Source organism: Bos indicus x Bos taurus, chromosome 8, assembly GCF_003369695.1.
Source record: "Bos indicus x Bos taurus breed Angus x Brahman F1 hybrid chromosome 8, Bos_hybrid_MaternalHap_v2.0, whole genome shotgun sequence".
In the NCBI taxonomy this organism is placed as follows: domain Eukaryota; kingdom Metazoa; phylum Chordata; class Mammalia; order Artiodactyla; family Bovidae; genus Bos; species Bos indicus x Bos taurus.
This window is the reverse complement of record NC_040083.1, coordinates 900,927-919,350: the sequence shown is the minus strand read 5'-3', so window position 1 is coordinate 919,350 and position 18,424 is coordinate 900,927. Positions and strand designations below refer to the sequence as shown.

At 51.5% G+C, this 18,424-nt stretch overlaps 1 protein-coding gene across 6 annotated transcripts in view; it reads right to left on the bottom strand.

Moving 5' to 3' along the window:
* Positions 1-329: 329 nt before the first annotated feature.
* Positions 330-18,424, bottom strand: part of PALLD (palladin, cytoskeletal associated protein) — a 365,135-nt gene continuing 347,040 nt past the window's right edge. For 5 of the 6 annotated variants that reach the window (XM_027548913.1, XM_027548912.1, XM_027548917.1 and 2 more), the window contains 8 exons: positions 18,202-18,423; positions 15,210-15,359; positions 11,509-11,603; positions 9,795-9,927; positions 5,926-6,133; positions 3,783-3,948; positions 3,301-3,434; positions 330-2,209 (listed from right to left, as the gene is read on the bottom strand). In XM_027548913.1, coding sequence (XP_027404714.1) covers positions 2,037-2,209; positions 3,301-3,434; positions 3,783-3,948; positions 5,926-6,133; positions 9,795-9,927; positions 11,509-11,603; positions 15,210-15,359; positions 18,202-18,423 — 1,281 coding nt within the window. In that variant the 3' untranslated portion in view covers positions 330-2,036. The other variant, XM_027548914.1, reaches the window with a different exon arrangement.

The window sequence follows — 18,424 nt, the reverse complement described above, 5'->3', positions numbered from 1 at the left end:
TGCAGTCCCCACAGCTGGTGGTCCCTTGAAGCACGGGTTCTCCCAACAAGAGTTAGTGTGTGTGAAGACGTGTGCCGAGGGTCTTGGTGCTGGGCTTGGGGACGGACGGGCTGCCATGCCAAGGGGTGCGGGTGGCCCGTGGGAGCTGAGCGCCCCTCGCTGACAGGCCCTGTGAGCCCTGTCCAGTGGCCGCGTGGAGTTGGAGCCCGTTCCGGTCTCCTGCACCCAGGAGAGCGTGCAGTGCAGTTATCAGTGGGTCTGGTCTGCACGGGTTCATCAAGGCTGTGAGAGAGACTGGAAACTGAGCATGCGCTTCACAAAACTGCAGCTCTGATTTGTTAAATATTTATTGTTGTTAAATCCACATTACACCAGCACAACAACCCAAAGTAGTAGGATAGTACTTATTGTTTTATAAATACATGAAAGGTGGCAAAATAATGCTGCTTAATCCCAAACCCAGCAAATCAGCAAAATGTCACATTCGGGAAAATTTGGCAAGTATGAGAAGACATCAGTCGTAATTCTGCAAGAGAGAGAGGTCCAGGAGAGCCTCGCGTGCTCGTCTGCCCAGGCTGCGGGTACCGGCGCTCACACTGGGCACGCAGAGCTTGCTTGGTGTGTCTAGAAGAAGTGGAGAGCTGTGCGTGTGAAGCAGTGAAATGGGCTACACGGGCGCACACAGGTACAAAATCATTCAAAAATACTACATATCGAGTAACTGAGCTAAGAGAGTTTGACATCTTTGTCATAAATAATGAAAGATAAATGTGTTTTGCATAAGGAATACAGTGTGTTCTCTTCATAGCAAAGTACCATTATCATATCATAGCAGGCCCCATTTTCTCGTGTTTAAAGTTGATTGGTTCCGACTTAAAACTGTCAAGTCTGGTCAGAATCCGCTCCGTCCAGCTGACCAGGGTCAGGGGCACTCAGGATGGCCTTGGGATGACTGGGAGCCCAGCACCTTCTTCAGTCAGAGGCCCCATGGCTGCAGGGAAGTGAAATTACGCTCCCACCCGCCGCGCGGGCGCGGTGGGGAACATGCACGCTGGCGCCCACCTGGCTCTAGCTCAGCCCTGTGCCCCCCAGCAGACGAGTGCCCACAGGCTGCCTCCGACCTTGACGACCTCTCCGCTCAGCCCATTACCAACTTGCTCTGTGCATCCCACCTCCGGCTCCGACCCTGCGGTGTCCCGAGGGTCCCCCACCGCTGGAACCCCAACTCCCTGACTTAGGAACGGCAGTGTTGTAGGCGGAATTTGAAGAGAACCAAGGGAAGCCTGGCCTCCACTGGCTCCCGCCCCCCCTGCCTTCTGCGTGGACACCGTCACCGTGCACCCTGCATTTCGCCCTTCTCCCCTCTGCTCCTCCCTAGCCCCTCACCCCCGACACGCCCCGCCTGCCGCGGTCACTTGGGTGGTCGAGACGCCCTCCGTGGAATGGTCTGTGATCTGTTTCTGCTTTCCTCAGAGTACGTTACGCATTTCAGCATGTAAGCTCCCTACCAAGGCAACACAAAAGGAAAATACACATTAAAAAAAAGCTAACAATGAAGGTCTTAACCTTGACAGAAACTCAGGATGTTGCTAGAACTGCAGCAAGTGGTTCCTTCGTACGACTTAGTAGAAAACGGTTTGCACAGACAAGGCACTTGCGTGGGTTTCTTGGTCGTGCCCTCCTGCTGTGGGGCCGCCTCCGGGAAGCGCCTCCGCTCACGCTGGGTGGCAGTGCTGAGCCAGTGTTGAAGGCACTTAGGACAACACGGAGCGGGGGCACTTTTCCATGAGGGCTTTGGCTTTTCAGACCCCTTGAAACACAGCGACTCCCGGAGTTTGAATTGGCTGATGAGTGTGAATTCTGTGCAAGGCGTTCGTCTACTGGCGTCGTGTGCACAGCCTCTGTTTTGGTTTACAGGAAGAAAAGGAGAGTTGAGGTGCCCTTTTGTCTCTCGGAGTCGAGGTGCACTTGCGTCCCGCGGCAGGAGGCGGGTCCGGGTGGCACGGTTTGGGTCTGTGCTCCCGCGAGGGCGCTGATCACAGGTCCTCGCTCTCCACCAGGCCGGGGCTCAGCGCCAGCGCGGATGGGCCGGCCTCGGGCTGGAACGCCGCCCGGATGTCCAGGCCCTGGTCGGAAAGCGCGGCATAGCGGCTGGCCGACGGCCGCACCCGCTTCGGCTTGGCGCTCGGCGGAGGCTGCTGCCACTGGGCTGCAAGACACCCGAGGGTGCACAGGTGAGGGCCATGATGGGGAGGGCTCTGCCGCGGGGCACGGGGCCTGTGGTGGGGCCAGGCGTGGGCTCGCAGCACACCCCACATGCCCCCGAGGAGGCCTGAGAGGCCTGCATGGTTCTGCACCTCACGCCCCTGTCACAGAGCTCGTCTACACGGGCTGCGAAGACCGCAGGGGTAACATGGCCAATGCAGCTCACCCGCACCTTGGTACTCGCTGCAGCCTGGGGACTCCTCGGAAATGGCCACTAAGCTTCCTAGCTGCCCTTTTAAGAAATCTTCAAAGCTCACGGGTAGGCATGCCACAGTAGCAACAGTCAGGAATTCTGGATGGACTCGGGAGGGGGCGCTGGCTGAGCTCATAGTTACTGAAGCGTCTCACGGAGGTATTTCTTAATTCAGAAATCAGTTCTGAATTTTTCCTCGGGGTTTACTTGTCACAGAGTGCTACAGTGACTAAGTGCTACTGTCATAGAGGGATACTGACCTAGTCTGTCAACTCAAAAGGGATGATTTTTAAAAATCAGGGACACGTGTACACAAGGAGACACACACAAACACACAAGCCTACTGCCACACTATTTCAGACACCACACACACACACACACACACACACACACACACACACACACGAAGCGCTCAGCCGTGGGAAATACACCCTGCAGCATCAATGGGCCCCGTTCAGCGTGGGTCCCGACGCTGTGCCGGGTCAGGACACAGGAGGAATGTTAGAGGCGGCCCCGTGCACCATGCAGTAATGGGATGGACACGTCTGTGACTATGCCTGAGCCTAGCGTTAGCTCCTAGAGGCGCGGGGGCAGAAAGCACAGCTGGGGAGCCCACGCCAGAGAAACAGGCACATGCGGCACTGCGACACGCAGCGCTTCTGAACGATACTCGGGCACTGTTCTCCTGGCGAGGGTCACTATTACTGTCGGGAAGCTACAAACAGAAAGAGAAAGAGCACGATGAAGTCTCGGAGCGGGAGGCTCTAGGGCCGTGTGGGACAGATCAGAGTCTGCGATGCGGGCCGGGAGGCCTCGGGCGCCCAGCACGGGGAGGTACTTACTGTACACGTCAAGTCGGGCCGTGCAGGACACAATCCCGGCCTCGTTCTTAGCTGACACCGTGTACCAGCCCGCGTCGTCCTTCGTGGCACCCTGGATGAGCAGGCACACGTAGCCGTGGTGGTCCTGGTGCATGCTGCAGGAGAGGGCCTGCTGTGAGGGCTGTCGGGCTCCTCAGCAGGGCTGCGAGCCGTGGCTCACGGCACCCTGCACGTCCTGCAGCGGCTGCGGCCACGCCAGCGGGTGAGCATGGAGTGGACGCCTGCAGGCTCTGCCCTGACGCCCCTGGCAGGCAGGTCACCTTCCCGTGTGTGAGGCACAGGGGAGGCCCACAGAGCCTCCGCAGGTGGGGCTGGGAGGCCCGCGTGGCCCTTGTACTCTGGGGTGGCCAGCTTCTCCGATCCTGGGGTGGGGCGCCCCACAGGGGTGAGTCCTGCTGCCTCAGGAGCCCCAGACCCGAGGGTGGGCAGGGCCCAGCACTCACCTCACGCGGTCCGTGCTGTGAGTCAGTGACTCGTTCTCCTTCTTCCAGAATATCTGTGGTGGGGGTGCCCCCGACACCCGGCACTCCAACCTCACGGGGTAGCCGTCCGCCACGCCCGTGTTCTGCAGCTTCTCCAGAAAGACCGGTGGCTTGTGCGCTTCCTTAGCTGGAAGACAGGAGACAGGTGTCCTGCCTGGGAGACCCGGGCAGTGCCACGGAGCCTGCAGGTGCCCTCAGCGATGCGGGGCAAGAGGCCCATCCTCCGCCAAGGGAGTCCTTCACCCGGAGGGAGCCCGTGCTCACCCCACACCTCCTCTTCCTCTGCTAGGTCGAGGCTGAGAGCCCTGCACCCGCCCCACAGCGCCTGCCTGCGTGGTGTCAGCGGCCTCCTGCAGGCTGGCAGTTGACCAGCAAGGGTGCAGGGCTTCCCTAGTCCGCCGCTGCCCCCTGGTGACGCTGAGCCCCGGCGTGCGGGGGCAGATCCACGCGCAGCCTGCCCTGCTGTCTGGGAGGTGCTGAGGCTCTGCAGGACTGTCTGACCTGCTGTCTGGCTCTGCAGGACTTCTAGGTCCTGCTGCAGGGAGATGGGCAACAGCAGTGCACGGGGCGGGTGGCGGGGGGGCTTTCACTAGGTGCCTAACGACTAGCAAGACGGGCTGTGCCCTGCAGGTCCCGCTGGCCTCGTGATCACTGCAGCTGCCAACACGAGGGAGAGCATCCGGCCTTCTCCCTGCCCTGCTCAGGGACGGACACATCCCAGGTAGAGGCTCTCCCCCAGACCTGTAAATGATGAGGACCCTGTCTGACCTTAAACTATGCAGGGAGTTAATTTTTACTGGACTTTTCCACCTGAGCTACTCTGGGGGACGCAGGTGGTGGGAGAAGACCTCACTTCGTTTTCTTTCTGGGTCTTTGCTTTCCTAAGAGGATAAAGATGGATGGACCTTCACGTCACAACAGCAGACAGTTGCATTCAGAGGCTGTGCTGGGCAGGGCACGGGGACGCAATGCTTCGTAGGATGTCATCCTTGTGAAATGATTAAGTCCTTAAACTGTGAGCATCACGGCCCATTCTACAGCAGGGAGAGTGAGCAGCAGTGATGGGCCGGCCAGAGGACATGGCCAGGAAACGCGGACTGAGCCCTGACTTCTCCCAGAAGTGCCGACGGGGACATCTCGGGCCCGAGGACAGGCATGGTCCACAGAGCCAACTGCACAACAGTGAGCAGCGGGGGCCGGAGGAGGGAGTGGAGCGGAACAGCCCACAGGCTGACTACACTTCTGTGTGCGCGTGTCTCGTTGTCAGGAGCATCCTCATGAGGAGACACTGTCTCTACAAAGAGCTCAGGGTGCTCGGACCTGGAGGAAGACCAGGGATGGGACAGACCCAACTCCACAACCAGGGGAGGATGTTGTCTCCATAGATCCCGCCTCTGGGAAACATGGAAGAAGCCAGCTGCTTTGCTAAAGGTGCTCCTCTGAGGACCAGGCGAGGTAACACACACAGAGCGCTGTGCACAGAGGAGAGATGCAGACACAGCACAGGCTCCCCACACGGCTCCTGGAGGGCTCTGCACGCAGCATGAGGAAGGGACACAACACACTCCCCACTCTTGTTGATTCTCTAAACACTTTCATACACTCATTTTCCTCAGCTAAAGTAAAAAAGTATATCATCCAGGTCTCCTGCGTTGCAGGTGGATTCTTTACCAGCTGAGCTACCAGGGAAGCCCCACTGCTAAGTTAACTTTATAATCCTTATTAGTATATCCTATTTTTCCTATGTTTGCGTTAATGAAAATGATTTGAAATGTTAAATGATGAAGTCACTGTGGCTGACTTAACAAGTGGTGTACATGCAGAACGTGTGTACAAGCCCCACCTCACACACCGCTGGCTCGTGGAGGCTGGGCGGTGCTCTCTGGCCTGAGAAACCCTTGGGGCCCAGGAGGAGAGACACCCGGCAGAGCTGCTCAAAGCCCCTGCTCCGGCCCACTTGCTGATGGGGAGGTGAGACAGGTCTCACTCCAGCCTCTGACTGGCTACTCTGATGAGGCCCGCTATTCTCTCTGCTGAGTGTGAGGCCCACACTGGGGCCCTTGCTGAGTCTCCTCTCGCCCTGAGCGTGTCCTCCCGGGCCTACCTGCGACCACGAGCTCCAGGCAGAAGGAGTTCTGCCCCGCCCGGTTGGTGGCCACGCACGTGTAGATGCCGGCGTCCCGGGCTGAGACGGGCTCGATGACGAGCGAGTGCACGCCGTTCTCCCGCACCAGCATCTTGTGGGCGCTGTCCTGGCGCACTGGCTTGCCGTCCAGCAGCCAGGTGAGATCGGGCGTGGGCAGCCCACTGACCTGAGGCAGAAGGGAAATGCACATGAGTTCCCCCGATGCCACAATGGGTCACTCCATCCACAGGAGACCGGCTCTAGGGTCGGCCCCGGTACTCTTCTCAGCACAGACAGGCTCCCTTCTAAACACCTCCTCCAGGGCAACTCGGAGGACAGTGAGGTGGGGGCCTCAGGGAGTCCGGTGTAGAGTCTGCGCGTCACTGCATGGGGCCCAGGTTCAGTCCTTGGATGGGGAGTTAAGATCATTCTTTAAGAGAAGCAGATTTTTTTTTATACATTCACAGTTCCCTAGGGCTTCCCCCACAGCTCAGCTGGTAAAGACTCTGCCTGCAATGCAGGAAACCCTGGTTTGATTCCTGGATTGTGAAGATCCCCTGGAGAAGGGACAGGCTACCCACTCCAGTATTCTTGGGCTTTCCTGGTGGCTCAGCTGGTAAAGAATCCACCTGCAATGCAGGAGACCTGGGTTTGATCCCTGGCTTGTGAAGATCCCCTGGAGAAGGAAAAGGCTACCCACTCCAGTATTCTGGCCTAGAGAATTCCATGTGGTGTATAGTCATCCATGGGGTTGCAAAGATTCTGACATGACTGAGCGACTTTCACTTTTACATATAAAACTAAAATTAATAATAACCCCTTGGTATCACCTGATTAAAATAAAAAAATTTTCCCTTTTGACTCTGTATATGTATATTTATGTTTGTATTCATTTTCGTTCTGTAACTAAAATGTCATTTTAGAGGTGGTCTGTGTGAATTCTTACAGACCCACGATAAATACACGCATATAAACATACACATTGACAACTGCATACTTACACTGTGGAAAGAATTATGTAGCAAATGATGCAGCTGACAAGGGATTCATCTCCAAAATTTACAAATGGCTCATGAGACTCAGTATCAGAAAATGGATAGAAGATCTAAACAGACATTTCCCCAAAGAAGACATACAGGAGGCCAAGAGGCACATGAAGAGATGCTCAACATCACTAAATATACTACAGAAATTAAAACTAAACTATTAGAGAAAGGCAAATAAAAGATATGAGGTGTTACCTCACATCAGTCAAAACGGCCACTATCAAAAAGCCTACAGACAATAAATACAAGGGTGGGGTTAGGAAAAGGGGACCCTCCTAAGGTGCTGTGCTGGTGGGATGTCATGGTAATAGCCCCTGCAGAGAACTGTAAGGAAGCATCTTTAAAGTGTTCAAGTAGAGCCACCACATGATCCAGCAGCCCACTCTTAAGAGTATATGTGGAAAAAAAAAAAAAAAACAGAATTCCAAGTGCATGTAATAGTGCAGTGCAGCTCTATTTACAACAGCCAGGACATGGAGGAAACCTAGCCATCCCACGACAGGTGAGTGGGTGACGGGTCAGGGCACGGAGGAGACCTAGCCATCTGACGACAGGCGAGTGGGTGACTGGCCAGGGCATGGAGGAGACCTAGCCATCTGACGAAAGGCAAGTGGGTGGCAGATGTTCATGAACAATGGAATATCACTCAGCCATAAAAAGGAATAAAACTGGGTCATTTGCAGAGATGAGGATGAAACTATACAGTTTATATACAGTCTATTATACAGAGTGAAGTCAGAAAGAGAAAAATAAATACTGTATATTAATGCATATATATATAAAAAACATAAATATGGAATCTAGAAAAAGAGTACTGATAAGCCTATCTGCAGGGCAGGAACAGAGATACAGGATGCAGTGACTGGACTTGTGGACACGGGGAGAACAAGGAGAGTGTGCGATAGACAAACTGAGAGTAGGATTAACATATACACACGACCACGTGTGAAACAGAGTCGGGGGAAGCTGCTGTAGAGCACAGGGAGCTCAGCTCGGTGCGCCGTGATGACCTAGAGGGGAGGGATGGGGGGCGAGTAGGAGGGAGGCTCAGGAGGGAGGGGGCAAACATGTAGTCACAGCTGAGCCACGCTGTTGCAGGGCAGAAACACAATGCTGTAAAGCCATTATCCTCCAATCATAAAAATAAAATAACAGAAGTGATACATTTGCATGATCGGATATGATTCAGCCATGAAAAAGAAGGAAATAATGCCATTTGCTGTAACCTACCGAGGGATAATCATAGTAAAGTGAAGTAAGTCAGAAAGAGAAAAACAAACACCATGTGGTTATCACTTACAGGTGGAATGTGGGAATGGATACCAATGAACTAATTTACAAAAGTAGAAGAGATGCACAAACTTAGAAAAACAGACTTATGGCCACTAAAGGGGAACGGTGGGGTGGGAGGGGTAAATCAGGAGGCTGGCACTAACACGTACATGTAAATACATAATCAACACAGACCTACGTTATAGCAAGGGAGGTGTACTGAACATTGTGTAAAAAACCTATATATGGAAAAAACCCCAAAGATGAACATTTATAACTGAGTAAGATTCTGTATACCTACAACAAACATGACATTGTACATCCACTTTACTCCAAATACATACATACATATATATATGTTAAAGTTAAAACAATTGAAGAAGTAATGAGACACAAGTTTTTGGTGGCTTCTTGTAGCACATTGACACTCTAACTTACAAACCCAAAAAAGCACTTCCACTAATGCACTCCAATTTGACACCAGCACTATCCACAACAGCCAGGACAAAGAAGCAACCGTAATGTCCATTGACAGAGGAATGGATAAAGAAGATGTGGTACACATACACAATGGAATACTACTCAGTCATAAAAAGAAGGAAATAAACGTCAGTTGCCATAGCCTGGGTAGATCTAGAGATTGTCATTTTAAGTCAGTCAGAAAGAGAAAGACATATATGATATTGCATATATATATATACATATAATCTTGAAAAAAATGATACAGACGAACTTATTTATACAGATGAACTCATGTATAAAGCAGAAACGGACTTACTGACGTAAATAATGAATTTATGGTTACCACAGGAGAAAGGTAGGGCTATCCAAGTAGCTCTTATGGTAAAGAACCCGCCTGCCAATGCAGGAGACATAAGAAAACTCACGTTTGATCCCTGGGTCAGAAAGATCCCCTGCAGAAGGAAATGGCAACCTGCTCCAGTATTCTTGCCTGGAGAACCCCATGGACAGAGAAGCCTGGTGGGCTACAGTCCATGGGGGTCGCAAAGACTCAAATACAAGTGAAGTGACTTAGCACCCACACAGCAGGGAGGGGATAAATTGGGAGATTCAGATGGACATATAAAGAGCAGTATATTTAAAACAGATAGCCATCAAGGACCTGCTGTATAGCACAGGGAACTACACTCCCTAAATGGGAAAAAAACTTGAAAAGATACATGTGTAACACTGAATCCCTTTGCTGTACATCTGAAACTAATACGACATTGTATATCAATTATACCCCAATGTAAAATGAAAATAATAAAAAAATAACTACTCTGGAAAATAAACTCCTGTTAACAATTCTTTTATCCTTTTTAAACATTTCTGTAAGTCCAGAGTAAACTCTCTTAAGCGTCTCACGTTTATGTTCTGTAATTCCAGAGATAACCAGCAGAGTGAGCGCAAATAATTTTATAAAACATTCATACTTCTGAGCTGAAATTTAAACTTAAGGTCAATCAATGGGGCAAAACCAGAGAAGAGAGACACAGCACCGGGGGGAGGTTGGGCGCACGCACTCACCTTGCAGTCCATCCTGCAGAGCCTGCCTTCCTGCACGGTCAGATCCCCGGGCGCCTGCAGGAAGTGCGGGCGGAAGAAGCGCTCCTGGATGGGCTCCCCTTCGTCAGCACTGTCCCTGGACCGTGAGCGCGGCCTTCAGACCGAGAGTCAACATTCGGGAGATGGGGGTGGGGCGGAGCGGAAAGATGATACAGAAAAACAGACCGAGAGACGGCAGGTCATTTCTAGGGTCCCAGTCTAAACACAGGGGCAAAAACAATTTCCTTACCTGCTTACCTGATCCCTAATCTCAACCGTTTACACCATAAAAAGTCCGGAGGCAAAATCTTGTTTCATTTGGGAGTTTAATATAAATTCAATAGTCTGCTAACTGCAGATCTTAATCTGCTATCCTAACCCTTATGACTAGTATAAATCATGAATTGGGAAACGGGAGAAAAAATAGGTTAAAGATAGTTTTAAAATATTTTTAAAGTTGAATGAGAACTGTATGAGAATTAGCAGCTCATTTACTACAAAATATTTTTCAGTATCAATAACTATAACTTTCCACTGTGAGTCAAAGTTTGTAGGAAATCAGAAGTTATTATTTTTTTAAAAATTAATATATTTCTAATAAAAATTCCTTTTCATATTAACCAGGAAAACAAGTGAATTTTTAGGCAGGTCTAATGCATCTGTTAAAATTGTGTGAATCTCCCAGATTTTGTGTATCTTTCTTGTTTTTGAGTATGTTTCTAGAGGCACCTTTAAGAGTAAAATGATTTAAAGTGATGACAGGGAAGATGTAATAATCAAAGGGCAAGATGTTCAAACTAATTCTGCCAGTGATCATCAGAAAGTAAGTTATGAAACACTTAACTAGAAAAAGCAAAAGCAAAACAAAAATTAGTATAATGGGCTAGAATTATCCACCCTTCAACATAGAGTCCACCTATCAGATCGAGTTTATGAGCACCATGCTCCTCCAGGAAACTGCTTCCCATGTGACCCATGAACAGCTGAAATGTACTGAAGGCCCCAGAAAAGCAGAAGATGGACCTGCTCAGCTGTGCTGTGCTCACAGCTGGCACAGGTGGCGCTGTGCGAGGGTCCTGCCCTGGAGGCCAGCATCACAGCTGCGAGCCCGAGGCCTGAAGCTGCCCCCCAAACACTGGCAGAGGCCGCGGAGTGTGGACCTGCTCGTTGTTTCTGCTCCTCCTGCAGCTTCTCTGGCGTGCCCTCCCCTGCCTCTGTGGCCCTTCAGGATGCCAGCCCACCTGGAATCCCCTGGCAGGGTCCCCACGCCAGCAGCCCAGTAGCTCCTTTGAAGCCACGCCCATCACTGGGCACCACACACCCTGCCCATGTTCGCGTGCCCTGGCAGCTGCGGGTATGGAAAGTGTCCAAAATGTGACCAGTCTGACCTTGAGGTCTGGGTCTCGAGTAAACTTGTGCACTGAGTGACGAGAGCACAAACCTTTAGGCACGAGGTGGTCACAGGCAACCAGAGGCCCGCCTCGAGGGCGGCGGTGAGGGACGCGCGGCCGGGCCTGGGCACACCCGTGGTGACGTGGCTGCCACAGGATATGCCTCCTGGCTGGTGTCCCCACCCAGCCACAGGGAACCCCAGGCTTCCCCGCACATGCCCACTCTGTCGCCCCACAGCGCGGATGGTGCTGGGTTTAGGAGCCAGCGAGACCCCAGCAACGCCCGGGAAGGGCGCAGGGCATACCTTCTGCCGTGAGGGTGTCCGGCCGGCGGGCGGGGGCTGCGGCCTCTCTGGTTCACGGCCTGGACCATCAGCCGCCCTGTGCAGCTGACGCGGCCCTGCGGGGACAGGACCACAGTGGTGAGCGATGCCTGGAGCCAGCGCGGTCTCCTCAGGCCCATGGGCCGTGCCAGCGCCAGCCCCTGCCCACCCCCCGGGACTCCGCATGTGACTCCACATTCATCTGAAACACTTGGATAAGAAGGGCCCCCTTTGATGCTTGGCTCCGCTTTGTTTCATCTAGGATGCCGTTTAAGACGACGACCCCCTATGAATTAACTGTCACTTGCCAAGGTCTCCCGAGCCCATGAACATTCTTCCCATGAAATGAGTGCATTTGAGATTTATGAACCAGAAGCAAATCCCTGAAACGTGAGGGTCAGATGATAAAGGTTAGTTGGATAAGCTATCTAATGAAAAACTGTATTTTATCTTTAAAACATCTTTAATTTGAACTATAGTTGATGGGTCTACAATCACCCTGCCCAACACACCCAACCTCATCGGAAATATAGTGGACTTAACATTAGTTTCAGGTATAAAACATGAGTCAACATTTTTGTTGCTTATACATTTGCAACTGCCTTCTGAGTTCCCCTGGGAGTGGGCTGAGTGGGGAGAGGAAGCTTGCGGGGGACAAGGAAGGAGGTGCCACAGCCGGGTGCAGGGAGGGGCCCTGCACGTCTCCCCACAGCCTGCACGTCAGGCCCCAGGCCCCAGGCCCCAGGCAAGGCACGGACTCACACTAACAGTGCAGACAAATAGCTGCCGGAAACACACAGCTTGCGTGGCCCTGAACCATGAGGAAGCCTCCTTCACTGAGGCCACCACACCCCCGGGTACCGTGCAGTGCGCTTTGGGAGGGAACGACTCCCGCCCTGCACCAACTGCGTCTCAGGTTCTGGCCGTGTGACAGAAGTGCTCCCATGCTGACCCTGGCACACCCGGGGACTCCCCGACACAGCCTGACATCTAAGAATCACACTGACCCGTCCCATGTGTACTTGAGTAGGTGCACGTGCCTAGGAGAGCCTGTTACAGACAGCACAGCTGACGAGTCACCGCGGCTGGTCTAACAGGTGGATGTAGAAGCCCCGTGGTTCTTTCCGGAGCTTGACGACAAGAGCTGTGCATTCACACAGATAGCACCCCTTGTTCTCAGGACAGGGTTTCCCTACTTTCTGCTCTGCTGCTTCATCACAGGCTCTGGGCCCCCTCAATGCCCTCTGTTCACTTTTAACTGTCTTATTAACACATGAAGGAATAACAGAAGTGAATGTGTGAAGTGAAGCTTGGAAGGAGCCAAGAAACCCTGTAACGCTGAAACAGAGCCCATCAACAAGCCAGTCTTTTGAGTGTTAACTCTGCTGCCCACAGCTCTTCTGTTCCTACCAAGTCCTCGGCTGAAAGCTGACACAAGTCCCGAGTGTGAACTCTGAAGGTGGTTAACCATGAGGAGCACGTGATGCCTGGCAAGGCTGGCTCTTGACCTGCTGTGCAAACAGCATCTGCCTGTCCTGGCTCACAGAGTCTAACTGAGGGCCAAGGGCTCAGGACAGCCAGCCACTTGGACACACAGCACAGCTGGAGAAAGCACAAACCACCACGGCCATTCCAGCCCCGGGCAGGACCAGGGACCTAGCAACGCAGCAGAGCAAAGCCAAACATCTGGGTCTGCATTCTGCCGAGACTTTAGGAGGCGTGAGACTCGGCAGAGGTGGGGCCTGTGGTCCCAGTGTGGCACAGGGGGATATGGCACAGCCCCTCCTGACCTCGCTAACCCCTCAGCTGCTTGTCTCCTGGGAGCCACCAGGCAGGGATGCTCTCTGGTGGAAACCTGTCAACAACACCTCACATGCCTCTTCTTCCCGAAGACCAAGCAGGTGGGAAAGTCTTCTATGAAATAAACTGCTGGCCGTGTTCGTCTCCCTCTGTGCTTCTCGCCCCCTCTCGTAGCTACTCACCCCTTCTCGTAGCTACTCTTAGGACACTGTCAGGAAAGCTGGGCTCAGGACTTCGCTGTGGCCAGGGGCTGAGACTCTGCGCTCCCAATGCAGGGGCCCGGGTTCCATCCCTGATCAGGGAACCAGATCCCACATGCCACAACCAAGATTCTGCACACTGCATCTAAGCTCGATCACCCTGCATGCCTCAAATAGACCCAGCACAGCCAAATAAACAGACTAAAAAGGCAAAGTGGGCTTCTGGTGCCCTGATGTAAATGGTCACTCCCCATCTCTTTGTCTCCAAGAGGTAAAGCATGAAGAATCAGCCGAGGTGATCTATAGGGCGTGGCCAGCTCTTCGCTGAGGCAGCAGAGCTCAGGGCCCCAGGTTGAGGGTGGGGGCCTCCTCCTGGCCCTGGTGTGGCTCCCGCCAGCCAGGCTGTGGTGGTGGGGGGTGGATCTTTAGCTAAGCCCCATGGCTGTCCCAGATCACACCCTGGTTGTGGTGAAATCTGTGGGACCTCAGTTCAGTCTAATTTTAACACTGCTGCAGTAAGATATTTTTAAGTGACAGTGTAACCTTAGGACAGGATAATGCTGTTTGCAACACTGTACGCACTCGTAGAAGTGTGCAAGCGCTGCTAAAAGTACCTGGATCCTTTACTAACACTTAGTGTTTCTTTCAAAAGAAATAATGAAATATAGAATGATACAAATAGATCAGAGATTTTTTTTAAAAAGGATGACTTGTGAGCTATCTCCATCAGTTACCTAATAAAAATGTTAGCTTTCTTTTTTAAAAGACTGTTATTTACAGGCTTCCTTGATAGCTCAGTTGGTAAAGAATCTGCCTGCAATGTAGGTAGACCCTGGCTCGATTCCTGGGTTGGGAAGATTCCCTGGAGAAGGGAAAGGCTACCCACTCCAGTATTTGGCCTGGAGAATTCCATGGACTATATAGTCCATGGGGTCGCAAAGAGTCGGACACGACTGACTATGTGCTTTCTGTAGACTTTGTAAAGTACCCTGTCAAGTGTTTAAGGCACAAAACCACTTCTTACACATGTCTGTGGATCCAGTACAGTTCCTAACATATACAAGATATTCTCTAAAAAAGAATTTGCAGGCTTGAATTGGAACCTGGTAGCCAGTAGCTGCCTACTAAATTCTAAGTAGTCAATTAATTTTTTGGCCCTAAATCTAAAGGCCAATACAAGAGAAAACAAACCCAAATCCTGAGTGTTCTATTTATATTCTATCAAAAGTATAATTTGTTTACTTATAGGTTATTTAAATTCCACTGAATTAAGTGTGTGTGTATTTCTTCTAAATATTTAATTTTTGAGTCTTCCTATCACATCTTACACATACCCCTCACTCCCCTCTCCTGGGAATGTTATTCTACGTGGAATCACGTGGTTTGTGCGTCTATTTACTGGCTCATCTTCTGTCTCGGGACCTCGTCCTCCCTTGAACGGCAGCCCCACACCCCAGGAGAGGTGTGCACAGCAGTCTCTCGACATTGTGGAAATAAATGGTGCACATCTGTGCATCACGCACACAAACGTCTAATGGAGTAAACAAACGCTCAGGAAAGGAAATATCTCTGCTGGGAAACCAAGCTGGACAGAGGACGTGGGGGACCAGTGTCTCATCAGGTGAGCCGCCTCTGGGGACCGCACCAGTGCAGAGCGGAGCCAAGGCCACCCACGCTTCCCACCTGAGGGTTCGCGGCCATGACTGTGTAATTGCCGTCGTCCTCCAGCGTGGAGGCTGCAGTGTGCAGGGAGCAGGTCCCACTGGGGTCGCTGCGGATGCTGTAGTGATCGTTCTTGGGGGAGATCTGCTTTCCATCCTTAAACCAGTAAATCTGCGGGAGGAGGCAGAGAGAAGGTGAGGCCTGTGTGTGTAGAGGGGTTGGGGCACTGCTCTGAGCTCCTGCAACAGAACAGGACACCTGGGCAGGACCTTGACTTCCAAGGGACAAAGGGAGACAGCAAACAGGCTAGTTCTATTCTAGCTTCAGAAATTACACTTTCTCTTTCTTTCTAGAAGATGTATAGGGATTTCCCTGGTGGTCCAGTGGCTAAGACTCCTTGCTCCTAGTGCAGGAGGCCCAGGTTCAATCCTTGGTCAGGGAACTAGATTCCACTTGCCCCAGCTAAGATGACAGATCCTGCATGCTGCAATTGAGACATGGTGCTGCCAAATAAGAAAGTAAGAAAAATGTATATTTTAAATAATAAATTAAAATAATGTTAAAATAAGATATTAATAATAAATTATTAATAAAATAATAAACATATATATAAAAGACATACATAAACAGCATTTACATTCATCCATTATTTACATGGAAGACAGTGATGACTTCTCAGCTGGCATCACAGTTCTCTTTTTGCTTCTGTTTTCAAATGTCCTAAGTGAACACGTATTACTTGTAAAGGTAAAAGCATTATCTCAAGACGAAAACAACCTGACCCTGAAGTCCAGTCAATTCGTCTGTGTCAGACAAACAGAACAGGGTGAGAGGGCGGGGTAGGGGGCACAGGTTGGGGGCACAGGGTTGAAGGTTACAGTCCACCAGCTCTCCCCACTATGTTAAACACAGCAGTATTTAAACGTATACTAATTTTCAAATAATATTTGGAATGATAGAACATTGTGAAAAATACAGTAAAAGTACACCTTGATTAGATAGAAATGTTCTAAATGGTCAAACCATCTCTTCTACAGGTCCCTCCTCCCCTCTCTCACCTTTAAGCAAGATCCCAGGTCATCAGTTTCTCATGTTTTGGCGGTTATATCTGAGCTGGTCATGAACTTCACAGCAGAAGAGAGCCCACAGTGATGGTCACAGAGCCGCAGCCCCATCGCAGCCAGTACACTGTGTCGGCCGGAGGAAATGACCTCCTCGCTTTTTAAGCAGGATGCGGTCACCTCTGTTCCCTGCAACCCAGGCACTCCTAACTGATTCCCAGTAGAGGAAACCTACTTCAGAGCCTGCCATAAAATGAACTTCCTCCTGCATGTACATCACTTGGCAAGGTGAGACCGCAGCTGGCCTTTCACTGCTACTCCTGTCAAAGCCTCTGAATCTGAAAAACTGTTCTTAAACCTTCCATGTCTAAGACAGGAAAAGGCTAGAAACCGATGACACGAAATAAGTGCACCAACAATGAGGGTCTGGGAGCTGTAGCTCTTTTCTCCCTAGTTTCTATGGAAACTATGTTACCAATATTATCAGTCTACAGAACCTAAAAGTTCACCATTGAAACAGACTAGTAACTTTCAGTTCTAAAAGCTAAGTTACCTAAAGGCTGACACTTCATAATTATCAGGCTCTTACTTGTTGATTACTTCCTGGAACAAAGAAGCTCTGATCAGTATATAATTTATCCCTTTCACATTCTTGCTGCTATGCCAGTTCTTTAGAATTCTTTTTTCCCTTTAATCCTGTTTTTCACCTGTATTATACTTAGTAGACAACTTTCAAAAGAGAATTAAGAGACGTATTGTGCTGAGCTGCTCAGTCATGTCTGACTATTCTCGACTCCATGGACTGCAGTCTGCCAGGCTCCTCCGTCCATGGGGATTCTCCACGCAAAAGTACTGGAGTGGGCTGCCACGCCCTCCTCCAGGGGATCTTCCCAACCCAGGGAATGGACCCTGGTCTCCCACATTGTAGATGGACTCTTTATCATTTAAGCCACCAGCGAAGCCCAAATTAAGAGACAGCACCAACATTCTACCAAGACTGCTCTGAGACGAAAACAGTGTGAACTAGAACTCGGCTTCAGTCTTCTCATGTTTCAAGGGAACAAGCCTGTCGAGGGCAGAATATCCTGGGAGAGTATCAAGGTGGAGCTTCCGCTTCTCACTGTGCCTCTTACTGTCTTCTCTCCAGTCCTAGGGAAAAGTGCAGTCCTGTGTGCTGTTCCGTGGGGCCATGAGCGGTGATCCTAGTCTCTGTCTGAAGAGAGGACCACCGCCACCCGGTGTCCCCGTGTGCCTGTAGGACAGGGCTCTGGCTGGGCCAGCCCCCGCTGTGGTACTCCTGCCCCCTCTGCCCCTGTATACACAGGAGGCCTTGGCTTTGTGGATTAAACATGATTCCCATCGGTAGTGGCAGCTTCGCTCCTCTGTACAGTACAGAGCACAGGCGGGGTTCAAGTTCAGGCCTGGCCGCCACAGCCCTCTGGCCTTGGGAAAGCTCGTCAAGCTGCTGGAGCTGAGCCTGACACCTGTACCCTGGGTGTCACAACGGGTGACTCCATGTGAGCGAGAGAGGGGGGGGTGTGAGGCGCTCCTTGCCAGTTACTCTCCTCGTCTATCCGTCCTGTTCTCTTAGGTCCCATTCTATCCTACCCTATTCTGTTCAATCCTGTCCTAGTCTAGGGGCTTCCCTGGTGGCTCAGACGGTAAAGAATCTGCCTGCAATGCAGGAGATGTGGGTTCAATCCCTGGGTCGGGAAGACCTCCTGGAGGAGGGCATGGTAACCCACTCCAGTATTCCTGCCTGGAGAATCCCACGGACAGAGGAGCCTGGCAGGCTACAGTCCATGGTGTCACAAACAGTAGGACACGATTGAGTGACTGACACTTTCACAGTTTCAATTCCGGCACTTGTCTTCCTACCACACACCCTGCAGGCTGGAAGCCAGACCCAAGCTCAGGGCACGCAGCTCTGAAGAGGCAGTGTTTCCACTCACCTTGGGCTTTGGGTCGCCAGCCACTCTGCATGTGAACGTCGCAGGCATACCCTCAAAGATCTTGTAATGCTTCAGCTTCACCTCAAAGAAGGGGGCCATTCCGCTCTCCACAGACGTGTCCCCGCAGGGTGCCTCATCCCCTGACTCCTCCACCGGGGACCGCTCCAGCCGGTACTCGATTTCACTGATGAGCCTCTGCTCGCAGCTGGAGACCTTGTACTCC